At 44.4% G+C, this 12,810-nt stretch overlaps 1 protein-coding gene across 1 annotated transcript; it reads left to right on the top strand.

Annotated features, from left to right (window-relative positions):
• Window positions 1–664: 664 nt before the first annotated feature.
• ZP2 (zona pellucida glycoprotein 2) lies at window positions 665–12,494 on the top strand. Its single transcript, XM_045542126.1, is given in 19 exon segments — window positions 665–711; window positions 802–890; window positions 1,641–1,724; window positions 2,113–2,207; window positions 3,799–3,951; window positions 4,755–4,807; window positions 4,953–5,109; window positions 6,199–6,295; window positions 6,394–6,575; window positions 7,674–7,800; window positions 8,644–8,831; window positions 8,914–9,005; window positions 9,128–9,252; window positions 9,413–9,602; window positions 10,456–10,591; window positions 10,665–10,761; window positions 11,094–11,177; window positions 12,112–12,201; window positions 12,355–12,494. Coding segments are annotated over 19 exon segments (2,226 nt in total).
• The last annotated feature ends 316 nt before the right edge of the window (window positions 12,495–12,810 follow it).

The raw sequence follows: 12,810 nt of genomic DNA, 5'->3' as shown, positions 1-12,810 counted from the left end.
TTTTTTTTTAAATTGTATGTGGCATTTGTAGAAAACGTCTATAAAGTTACTTACCTAAATATTAATAGTGGCAAGATTATGGGTGACTTTTAGCTTTTCTCTCTTTCTGTAATTGTCTGTATTTTTTTTTTTTTGCAGTAAGCTTAAACTTTTATACTTGGGTGTCAATAATGTTTCATCTATTTTTATTTATTTATTTTTTTAATTCAGGATATTATGGGGTGCACATTGCCAGGGCAACATCCACAATAGGCAGCAGACTAGAGCTTACTTTAAAAAAAGGTTTAATGGTGTGAACAAGACATGTTCTTTCTTTAATAAAGCCCACAATCCTTTTTTGCTCTACATTGGAGTTGTAAATATTTTGTCCAAAAGAGCCTAATTTTTCCCAAAGTTATGGGAAAACACCAATTCACTCAGCTGGAGCCAATTTCAGGGAACTCTGATTTTATGCCCGGCCCACAGAGGCAGCTGGCAGAATACCCAAGGCAGGTGTCAGGAAGGACAGATGCTACTTCCTTCCCAAACCCCTCCCTCTCAGCTGGGAGGGTGGGAGAAGATTCAGGTGCCCCAGTGGGAGAGGGCAGGGTCACAGCCGGCTTCCTGCTATAAAAGCACAGAACAGCCCACTCTCTATCCGGATGATTTGGTAGTGCGATCTGCCATGGCGCACGGGCAGAGAGGAGATTCTGGGAGTCCTCCAGGCTGGAGGTGAGTAATTCTGGGAGCAGAGGGAGAGGATGTGATGGTCCTGCTTGCTTAAGTTCATTCTCCTTAACTCTCTCCCCCATCATTTTCCAGCATCTACAGGTCGATTTATTTCTTCTTGGCCCTTGTGACTTTGGTGAACTCCATAGACGTCTCTCAGTTGGTGAATCCTACCTTCCCAGGTGTGTCTCTTGGGTGCAGGAAGCCCCCTTAGCTGAGAGAACAGGTTGCAGCTCGAGTGCCTAGCTGGTGAGGAAACACAGGCCTAGCTCAGACAACCTCCACTCACCCGTTTCCTTACCTTGACCAAGTCACTGGGCCTTCCCAGTGTCGACCTATGGGCTTGCTATGGCAGCTAAATGAGAGAATTAAAAAAGACAACTGCATTCTTTCCAGTCTTTCACTGCCTCTAGCTTTATGGCATCCACAGAACAGCCATCTCTAGGAGCAGCAGTCTCTAAACACAAACTCATGGCTTTTAAAAAAAAACATAACAGGCAGAACTGGAACTGTTCACTATTACTGAGCCAGAGGTGGCAGAGTGGCAAATCATGGGCAGAACTTAGTCTAAAAACATGTCCTTGGGCTTACACAGGACTCTTAACTTTAATTTGCAGAGCCTGTTGACAAAGCTTTTGTCCAGTTCTTCACAGACCTACCTCCATTGGCTCCACTGCCAAGGTTCTGACCTGGCTTCTATAGACGTAATCCAGGCTTCAGGAAGCCCTTACTGTTCCTGGTACACTGCATTGTAGTCGTCTGCCTTTCTCACCCATTTGTGAGCTCACTAAAAGTAGGGGACGATGCTTGCCTTGCTCATCTGGCATCCTTCCCTGATATCCATTGGAGAGGAGAGGTCTCTCCATACACTTCTGTAGGAGTTGTGCCTTGTATGGCTCAAAAAGACCCAACATGCTGCTTTTGCTCTCCAGGAACTGTCATTTGTGATGAGAATGGAATAACAGTGGAGTTTCCAAGCAGTCTTGGTGCCAAGAAATGGCACGCATCTGTGGTGGGTAGGTAACATGTGTTATCTCTTAGTCCTAACTGGGAGACAGCCCCCAGCTCAGGGCCAGTGCCATGTATCTGGTGAGCAGAGTACCTGAACTCCTGCAGCAACTGACATCCGACTTCTACAATGCTGTGGGCGGGGGGTCCCTGATTTGCATGATGCCACCGAGAGTGTGAGACCTATCTTTCCTTGAAAGTGTATCTTCTGAGAATCTCTGGGAAACTTGTGGCTATGGGTCGCAGCATCTCAAAGCTTGAGCCATGTCACCCAGTTGAGTCAAGTGAAGTAACTGAAGCACCTTAGAAATAGATTGGCAGTCTTGACGCTGGGGCTGACTGTCACTGAAATGTGCTTTCTCAGCCATCCTGTCTAACAGGCTCTGGTTTCTGTAGATCCCCTTGGTGTTGAAATGCTGAACTGTACTTATGTCCTGGACCCAGAGAAGCTCACCCTGAGGGCCCCATATGGTAACTGCACCAAGAGAGTGGTAAGTAATTGCTTTGAGGAGTGACTTGGGAAGCATATAGTAACCTAACAGTTACTGGTCTTAGACATGGTGGCTGAGAATTTAGGCTTTGTGGTAGAGCAGTGTGGTTCCCAAACAGGGTCGGGGGGCTGTCTCTTTTTCTTTTTCCTGTCTAGAGGACACTTGGCAGTGTCTGGAGACACTCTTGGTGTTGTCACAACTGGGAAGAGGGCACCTAGTGGGCATAAGCCAATACTGCAGAGAACCATCATTGCCCAGGCTGCCCCCAGAACACAGAACTATCAGGTCTGAAATGTCAGTGTCTAGGCTGAGAAACCCTTGTGCTCAAGAGTTTGAGCCCTGATTCTCACACTACCTAATCTCGCATGATCTCAAGCAAGTTGCTTAACCTCTTGGACCCTCTATTTGCTCACTGGAAAATGGGGATAATGGTGCCTTCTCCACAGAGTCACTGAAGAGTAAGAACCTCACAGAGATGAAGACTGGGCACAGAAGCTGGACACAAGTGTCCAAACATGAGCTATTTAGATCTGTAACTGTGAGATGGAAGGCTACTTTGGTGCCAGGAAATAGAGAACATCTATCCTGCCTAAACAGGTGTTAGAAGGCAAACAGCAGCTAAGCAATAACAGTGTTGCCCAATCAGGTTATTAGGAGCAATAAAAGCAACCTAAGCGGAGGTTCTCAAGCTTTACTGTGCACAGAATCACCTGGGGAACTTGATTAGTTGATAACATAGGTCTGGGCTGATCTCTGGGAATCTGCATGGTTAACAGGCTATACCATCTGATTCTGATGCAAGTCTACAGACTGAGCATTGAGAAGATAATTTCTTAGACTCTGTTCTGTAAACAAGCTTGAACTGTGAGTCAGCTGGTCTAAAGCCCTCTGTGACTGACCAACGAAATAATCACATGCTCTTTGTGATTCTCCAGTAATTAAACTTTCTCTTTCTAAAGACCTTCCCAACTTTGGGGGGCTCAGATTTGCATTCCCTTAGACCGAGGATCTGTAAACCACAAGCTGTGGATGGTCATATCTAGTCCAGGGCCTTCTGCAGTGGTCCTTGAACCAAGTATGGCTTTTACACTTTCATAGTTCTCACATAGAAATGTGGGTTGTATGTGACCCACAGTCTAATAGTTACTAATGCTTAATAGAAAAAGGTTGGCCGACCCTGCTTTGAATTGAGTTTCCTGAGGTCAGCGGTAACAGCCAAGATGGCTCTGCCCAGCACAATGGTAGTTACTCAGGTGCTCAGTAAGTATTTAATAACTTGGGTAGAAGCCCCATACCAACCCCATTCAACCAGGACTGTGATACCCAGATGTAAAGCAGGTAAGAGACACAAATTGAACTCTAATTCCTAATGCTAGAACTGTTCTGTCGACATGAGCCTTTGCTAAGATTTCACAAAGGGCTATCTAGGGTCTCCTTGTACAGGAATGAGTATCACAAGGAATACTCACAGGAATGAGCATCATTAATATCACAAGGATTTTGCCTGTTAAGTGGGTCAGGTGTATTCTGGCATCACCCGTCCCACTGAGGTGCCAGCACTCACTGTTCTTACTGTGCTATTCGCACACAGCATGGTGGACACCAGATGACCATCAGATTTGAGAACAGCAGTGCTGCTTCAACACATGGGGCTGTCAAATATCAGTTCTTCTGTCCAGCTATGCAAGTAGAAGAGACTCCTGGGGTTTCAGTGTCTACGATCTGCCAGAAGGACTCCATGTCTGTGAGTGAAACGGGCTGACTACTTGGAGGATATGGTTACTTCAGGGGGAATATGGTATTCTAGACAGAGCTGGGCTTAGAAATTGGACCATAACTTAATCCTCTACTCACTACTTATTTGCTATGATTATGGTTTAGTTTCTCAACTACCCTGAGGCTTTGTTTCCAAGTCCAAAGTGACAAAACAATACTTTACATAGGGTGGCTCTAAGAATTGACTAAAGGTATATACAGTACTTAGCACATCATGCCTGGCAATGGAAGGGGCTCCATTGGTAGCTATAATCACATTAGTAATTGACAAACTGAATATCGACCATGTTCTAAGCCCTACCCCAGATGCTAAAATACAATAAATGAGCAAAACAGCCCAATCACATCTTCACGGAATTTAGTCTAATACAGCTAATGTTGACTATAGATAACTAAAAGTAACACCGATATCAAAGTAACACCACAATGATGGAATTGCATGGCTTTACATGGTGCTTGACTTCTATAGACATGGTAAAAGATCTTATGTTTAAGAACCCAGTGTCTGAACCTGCAACTAGAAGGGAACCTGGGTCTTCCAATCATCTTTTAGCGTCAGAAGTTCAAAGAGATGAAATGACATCTAAGGCACAGTTAGTATCTGTGACTAGTCTTGTGATTTTTTCCTACTGCATCCCACAACCAGGCTTCGTGGTGCGAGAACTACACAGCAATTTCTCTGGATGTCTTCCACATACGGGCAGGTGGCATGACTCTAGAAACTTTCTCTTCCAAATCAAAGCCTCACATCACTATTCGTTTTTCTTCCAGTTTACCTTGCCACGGGTTTTCACTGGCTTAGCTGATGACAATGAGGTATGAAAGTAACTTTTAAAGCTACAGACCTTTATTAACCTTTTCCATTAAAAGTAACATTACCTTTAACCCAGTAAAACATTAGACTACAATATAGTCTTGGTTACATTAGCACCAGCCCTCTAAACAAAGCTCTTAACTTTAGGGTCCCAGCGTTCGGATGGGGTGGAGCGTTGAGGTTGGTGATGGGCCAAAAGCCATAACTCTGTCCCTGCCAGAGGCCATGAAGGAAGGCTTTGGTCTCCTGATCGACAACCACAAGATGACCTTCCACGTGCCATTCAATGCCACTGGAGTGACTCACTATATGGTAGGTGTAGAAGCTTCTTTGTACTACCACCAGGGCACAGGCCAATGTTCCTAAATCCAAACATGCATTCAACCATGTCTCCAAATTCATAACACAACTCATTCAAATATCTTAATGCTCACAATTTGCCAAGTACTTCAGGGTACTAAAAATATAATGGTAAACAAAATAAACATGGTCCTTATCTCAATCTCTTCTTTCCCATAGACTTAAATCTACGGCACAACATAGAAAAACTATACTCCTAAAAATCTTTCTAAAGTGTTTGGGTTATCATTGTTCCATATTTTTGTCTCATAGTAGTATTGGTGCTTTACAGGCCAACAGTCAAGACACTACATCAAATGAACTAATGCGTTAAAGTACTTGGGACAGGTTCTGGGACATAAGTGCTTAAACATCAGCCATTTAATAAAAATGGTCCTATTGGCCGGGTGCAGTGGCTCACGCCTGTAATCCTAGCACTCTAGGAGGCCAAGGCGGGTGGATCGCTCGAGGTCAGGAGTTCGAGACCAGCCTGAGCAATAGTGAGACCCCATCTCTACTAAAAATAGAAAGAAATTATCTGACCAACTAAAACTATATACAGAAAAAAATTAGCCGGGCATGGTGGTGCATGCCTGTAGTCCCAGCTACTCGGGAGGCTGAGGCAGTAGGATCGCTGAAGCCCAGGAGTTTGAGGTTGCTGTGAGCTAGGCTGACGCCACGGCACTCACTCTAGCCCAGGCAACAGAGCGAGACTGTCTCAAAAAAAAAAAAAAAAAAAAAGGCCCTATTTCACACTAAACAGATTGAGTTTCATAAACATTCTCTAGCTGCTGATAATATAAAATGGTCAAGCATTCGGCCAGCTCTTTTTCTGCTTAAACATAACAGCCACAGGTGATATCCATAGACAGCACTAGTCCTCAAGGTCTTAGAGGGGACAAGGCTGAGACTAGAGCACCTCTAGAATAATAACTGGACAAAATGCCTGAGTTCTACTTGCATCAAAATGGTATGCCATACTAGAATATATGCTTGCCCTGACAATGCTTATTGGTTTGAGATTCAAGTAAACCAATGTCTTTGCAAATGCTGTTCCCCCAGCAAGGCAACAGTCATCTCTACATGGTGTTTCTGAAACTTACGTTTGTATCTCCTGGGCAGAAGGTAATCTTCTCTTCACAAGCTATTTGTGTAACAGGTAAGGCCCCAGGTTAGCTGCAACTGCAGTTGTGGGAGACACTGTTCTGGGCGCTTAATCGAGGCTGGTAATGGGCATTCTGTTGATCATTATTCCAGATCCTGTGACCTGTAATGCCACACACATGACTGTCACCATACCAGAGTTTCCTGGGAAGCTGAAGTCTGTGAACTTTGAAAAGAAGAACATTGCTGTGAGCCAGTTGCATGACAATGGGATTGACATAGAAGCAACAAATGGCTTGAGGTTGCATTTCAGCAAAACTCTTCTCAAAATGAAAGTATGTTCCATTGTCAACCATTGAACTCTACAAAATCCTGACTTGAAGAGTATACTCTTGTGGGTAATCCTGATACAGCAGGTGACTTGCTCACAAACGCTAATGCTAGGATAACAGATTCAAACTCTAGAAGGCCTTACTTGATCATCTGGCACAAGTGAATTTTAAAATAAGTTCGGCCAGGCGCAGTGGCTCATGCCTATAATCCTAGCACTCTGGGAGGCCAAGGCGGGTGGATCATTTGAGGCGGGAGTCCAAGACCAGCAAGAGTGAGACCCCTGTCTCTACTGAAAAAATAGAAAGAAATTAGCTGGACAACTAAATATATATAGAAAAAATTAGCCGGGCATGGTGGCGCATGCCTGTAATCCCAGCTCGGGAGGCTGAGGCAGAAGGATTGCTTAAGTCCAGGAGTTTGAGGTTGCTGTGAGCTAGGCTGATGCCACAGCACTCTAGCCTAGGCAACACAGTGAGACTCCGTCTCAAAAAAAAAAAAAATAAATAAATAAAATAATAATGAAGTTCACTTTCTAACACCAAGCCTCTCTAACCTCTGAAATGGAAGCTTGAGTTTTTCTAGGTTCACTGAAGTACAAACTACTTGTCCAATATCTAGAGATGAACCTTTGCTATATACTCTAAGAACAGGACAGTTGATCTAAACAAGAGTCCTATACTGTCCTCATTGAGGCTACTCTTGACTAGAATTGTCAGGGCCACCAGAGTAATCTTACGCTGGTATGTGTTTTGCAATAGCATTTTGTAATAACATCTGTGAGTCCTTTTGAGTTGGATTTGGGTTGGCAGGGTACTCCACTATTCTTTGGAATTTGATCTGTTAACCCATGGTCTACTGCCTAGTGCAAAGGGTGTGCAGTGCCGGGTATACTTCAGGGCATGAGTTTAAAGCAATAAACTTCCTGCCTGGGGAAGCATCTTAATCTGGAGAAGTGACAGGATCTCGCTTATTCTGGCTTAAAGGGAAACCAGACAAGTCTGCAGTGGGACCTACAGATATTCAGTAGACTTCCTTCCTGTGTCCCTGTGACTCAGCCCCAGACAGGTCATGGCTGCTAGTTGACATTCTTCTCATTTCAGTTCTCCGAAAAATGCCTACTTGATCAGTTCTACTTATCGTCACTCATACTGACCTTCTACCTCCGACGAGAGATGGTATCCATGGTGATCTATCCCGAGTGTCCTTGTGAGTCACCAGTTTCTTTAGGTAAAGATCTTTTAATCACTTCCTATCTCTACCTGGGCTCTTGTGCATATGGGAAAACAAGAGTTCCGATTTTAATGTACTGCTCATGGTTGAAGAAATTAAAGACTTCTCATATCAGAAACATCAGTCTAACTGCTAGGATGGGGTGCTATGATACTTACAAAACAATCACTATAACTGTTCCATGTCTAAGTAACCTGGATATTTTGGGTTAGGGCCCTAAGCCCACCATCTAGGTAAGAATGCTCAAACTTCTAATTAGAGAGAATATGAAAGTTTAAGAGACTCTTCCCCCTCATCCCAAAAAACTCCTACAAATTCCCAAAAGGAATACAGAATAGGTATTTCCTCTCCAGCATTGCCTCTGCCCTGTGTTTCTGACTATCATCTAATCTGTATCAGGTCAAACCACATAAGAAACATTAGTTCCTGCCTCAGCTTCCCCCAAAACCACTCAGGGTTTGTGAGTACTGAAAGAAGGAACACAAGAACACAGGCACTATATACTTAAAGCCACATTAAGTCTGATCTTAAGTCACCTCAGCTCCTCACCAGGGTTTCTCACTGGTCTTACCCTATATGGTACTTCTTTCCATGTCTCCTGGGTCTGTCCTTGGAGGGGAAAAAAATCCTTCTGTCTTCTCATACAGAGCAGCTTAACTATTTCAGCTTTCCTTGTGAGTCAAGCTACTTATCAGGCTATTTTCCCAAACAAAAACCTAAGACAAATTTTGGTGCCTCCTGTTGAGTTACAATTTTTCCCTCATAACACTTCAAGGTTGGCAGACAACAGTATCACATAGCAGACAAACTTTTTTTCTCTAAACCTTCACTTCTGCCTAGTTACAGATGAGCTGTGCACCCAGGATGGGTTTATGGACTTCAAGGTCTACAGCCACCAAACAAAACCAGCTCTCAACTTGGCTACCCTCAGGGTGGGAAACTCTTCCTGCCAACCTGTCTTCAAGGCTCAGTCTGGAAGGCTGGTACAGTTTCACATACCCCTGAATGGATGTGGAACGAGATATAAGGTTAGTACTGGCACGTGGGAAGAGGTTAAGCCTCATCTTTGAAATAAGTTACTGTTAACCCACTTTCTCTGACATTTCTTAGTTTGAAGGTGACAAAGTCGTCTATGAAAATGAAATACATGCTCTCTGGACAGATCTTCCTCCAAGCACAATATCCAGAGATAGTGAGTTCAGGTGTGATGCAACTGCTACTTGACTACTTAAGCTCTGTTTAAACTCAAGCATTTTATTAATCTAAAATTCTTCGTACTCCGCCCCCCACCCCAACACACACACACACAAACACACTCTTACAGGATGACAGTGAAGTGCTCTTACAGCAGGGATGACAAGCTACTAAACTTCAGTGTCGAAAGTCTTCCTCCCCCAGTGGCCTCAGTGAAGCCAGGTCCACTTGCCTTGATCCTGCAGACCTACCCAGGTGAGACGCTGCGGCCTAAGAAACTTGCTTAAATACTTCTGGGGACCTTTCCCTGAAACAAGCTTTTTGATGCTGCCAGACTAATGGAGCACTAGTGACTTGTGAGCATATGTTAGCCATCACCTACTTGAATACTAAACAGGTGTTTGTTCCATTTCAGATAAATCCTACAAACAACCTTATGGGGACAACGAGTACCCTATAGAGAAATACCTCCGCCAACCAATTTACATGGAAGTAAGAGTCCTTAACAGGGATGACCCCAACATCAAGCTGGTCTTAGATGACTGCTGGGCAACGTCCACCGCAGACCCAGACTCCATCCCCCAGTGGAACATTGTTGTGGATGGGTAGGTACTTTCTGCACCATAAGGCTGCCCAGCTAATACGTCAGAACTTGCCTATGACAGAGTAAATCCTCTTAGGCTTCAGAAAAGCAGCCACAAAGCAAGACTAAGTGGTGGCACTGAGATTAGAATACTTACTTGAGCCGTTTAACATAAAACCCAAGCGCTATGATACTCTGAGACTTACAACCCACTTGTAGAGATTTATTTTCACAGCTCTGCAGTGTCTTCTCCGGGGGTTTGCACCTGGACAGAACTGCACCTTTGCTTTCTTGAAGCCATGGCTGTCTAAGCCCTTAACCTGCAGGTACATTCTTGCCTCAGGACCACAGCTAGCCAGTGCACTCGCACGGCTCATTGCTTCACCTTGCTAAAGACTTGCTCCAGTGTCCAGCTTTCCCATGAGGCCCACCCTGACTCTCCTTACCCCTTACCCTGGTCTAACTCTTTTCTTCCTTGGTACTTACCACGTAGCCTATGTCCTTCACAGCATCACCCCTGCTGGCACAGGTCATTACAAAATGGCAGAGGGTCTCTTCTGTCACCAAAACACACTGCCTGGGACATAATATGCACTCATGTGGAAAGAAGCCAGTGTCCTCTGGAGGGATACATACAACATATACCTCTTCGATGAGCTTAGTTAGCAAACAAATACTTTTCTACATGGTAGAGAAATACAATTAGCACGTGCAATTTATAACTTTATGGGCATTAGGTCAGGTAAGAAGTTTAAGTAAAACAAAGGTATTAATACTAGTAGATACAGCAGTAGTCATAACCGAACTTGGACAAACACTGACTTTGACTCTGGGGTGCATGTAACTGACATCCCTCCCTGGTGTGTACCTTCTAGCTGTGAATATAATCTGGACAACTACCAAACCACCTTCCATCCAGTTGGTTCCGCCGTGACCCATCCTGGTCACCACCAGAGGTTTGATGTGAAGACCTTTGCCTTTGTCTCAGAAGCCCAGGAGCCCTTTAGCCTGGTAAGTGATTAAGAAGTCACCTGGGGCAGGTCGAATGTCAGTGCATCGGTCCCACCTACTCTTCTGTCTCCAGGTCTACTTCCACTGTAGCGCGTTAATCTGCAATCAACTCGCTCCTGATTCCCCTCTGTGTTCTGTGACTTGTCCTGTATCATCTAGGCGAAGGCGAGGTAAATACTTCAAATCCTTGTTTGTGAGTCTTAAACCAAGATTCTTTAAGAATTAAAGATCTCATGGATAGGTGTCAATTCTTAGTCTCAAGAGCTGCAGAAACACCTTGTTGGCTTAGTCTGCCTTACCCATGTAAGTCTGAGATGGCAGGTTCTTTAGTTCTACAGACAGAAAATCCATCCTATTTTTATAGTAAAACATGACTTCTCCTGCAAAGGCAGGTAAAACTACATGAAGGAACAGGCTATTACATGAAGCTTCTGCTTCTAAATATTCGATCAACACACCTCTTGAACTATTCCAGAGGTCAAACACGAACTTATGTCTCCAGCCACAGGGCCCACTGAGGAAGAGAAAATGACAGTCAGCCTCCCAGGACCCATCCTCCTGTTGTCAGATGGCTCATCATTCAGAGGTACGGACATAAAGCCTGAGGTACTTCTTGGATTCAGATTTTTAGCATTAAACTCTTGGCATGAAAAGCTATGTATTAATAATACATGCTCATGGTAAATCTAAACAACAGAATAAGTGTCTCTTTTCAGAGACAGGCTTCTGTTATGTCTCCTATGGACCCTTCCAGAAATCACTGATGTAATAGGGGCACATATTCTACCTACTGATCTATAACTTGCTCTTTAACTTCTTTTGTCTACATTATCAATACGAAGGGATCTACCTTAGTTAACAGCTGTGTAGGATTCTACATTGCTCTTAGTCATGATCTCATTTGTAGACATCTAGGTTACTTCTATCCTTAATGCCATATTGGAATCCTCTAAAATCTGACTATATAAGAAATTTACCATATATTTCTGATAGGATTGATCAGAAGGCATGTGCTTCTGAATTGCTACTGCCAAACTTAAATTTATATTTGATCATGTTCCTGTTATCCTTCCATATCCTTACCCCAGATAGTCTTTTTTTTTTTTTTTTTTTGACACAGAGTCTCACTCTGTTGCCCGGGCTAGAGTGAGTGCCGTGGTGTCAGCCTAGCTCCCAGTAACCTCAAACTGCTGGGCTTAAGCGATCCTACTGCCTCAGCCTCCCAAGTAGCTGGGACTACAGGCATGCACCACCATGCCCGGCTAATTTTCAGTTGTCCAGATAATTTATTTCTATTTTTAGTAGAGACGGGGGTCTCACTCAGGCTGGTCTCGAACTCTTGACCTCGAGCGATCCACCTGCCTCGGCCTCCCAGAGGGCTAGGATTACAGGCGTGAGCCACCGTGCCCAGCCCCCAGATAGTCTTAATCTGTGAGATCACACACTCAGGGGCATGGCTAACCATATCTGTTAGCATCAGGATGTTATGTGAAATAGGCTGAGACTAAGGTCCTTTTCAGACGTCAGCCCATCTGACCTGGGACTGGTAAAAGCAAGTGGCCACAGTGAGGAGAAGAGTGGGAGTAGAGCAGGGGAGGCCAGCCCACGAGGTGAGGCTATTCCCTGTTGCAAACTTCCCAAATAAGCTCCTTGAGGTTTAACTTCATCTCTTTCTCTGGGGAGCCTCGATATGTAAGGCTTCAACTTACCTTTGATTTAAACATAATCTGATCTTAAGACTTGAATGTCTGCTTCCTTTCCAGATGTCGTAGACTCCAAAGGGCACGGGACTGCTGGAGATGTTGCTTCCAAAGCAGTGGTGGCCATGGCCGTCTTAGCAGGTGTGGGGGCAACTCTGGGTTTTGTCAGTTACATGCTCAAGAAAACAATGTTAAATCGCTAACTGGACTTCCAAATAAAGTAGTTGACATGAGCCTCCTGTCTACGTCCTTATTAAGGTTTGACGGTGTGGAAGAACTTTCAGTCCTTCTGCAGAGCAGATGCGGCACCTGTCCACAAGCCTCCGGGCAGTCAGGGGTGGGGAACCTGCAGCATTGGGGCCACATGTGGCCCTCTGGATCCTTGAGTGTGGCCTTCTGACTGAATCCAAACTTTACAGAATAAATCCTTTTAATGAAGAGATTTGTTCTGTGAAGTCTGAATTTGGTCAAGGGGCTACACTTGGATGTGAGGCGCACATGTTGCAGGTCCCCCCCATA

The sequence above is a fragment of the Lemur catta genome, chromosome 2 (genome assembly GCF_020740605.2).
Source record: "Lemur catta isolate mLemCat1 chromosome 2, mLemCat1.pri, whole genome shotgun sequence".
Taxonomy (NCBI): domain Eukaryota; kingdom Metazoa; phylum Chordata; class Mammalia; order Primates; family Lemuridae; genus Lemur; species Lemur catta.
The sequence above is the reverse complement of the archived record's forward strand: the minus strand, read 5'-3'. Positions and strand labels throughout refer to the sequence as shown.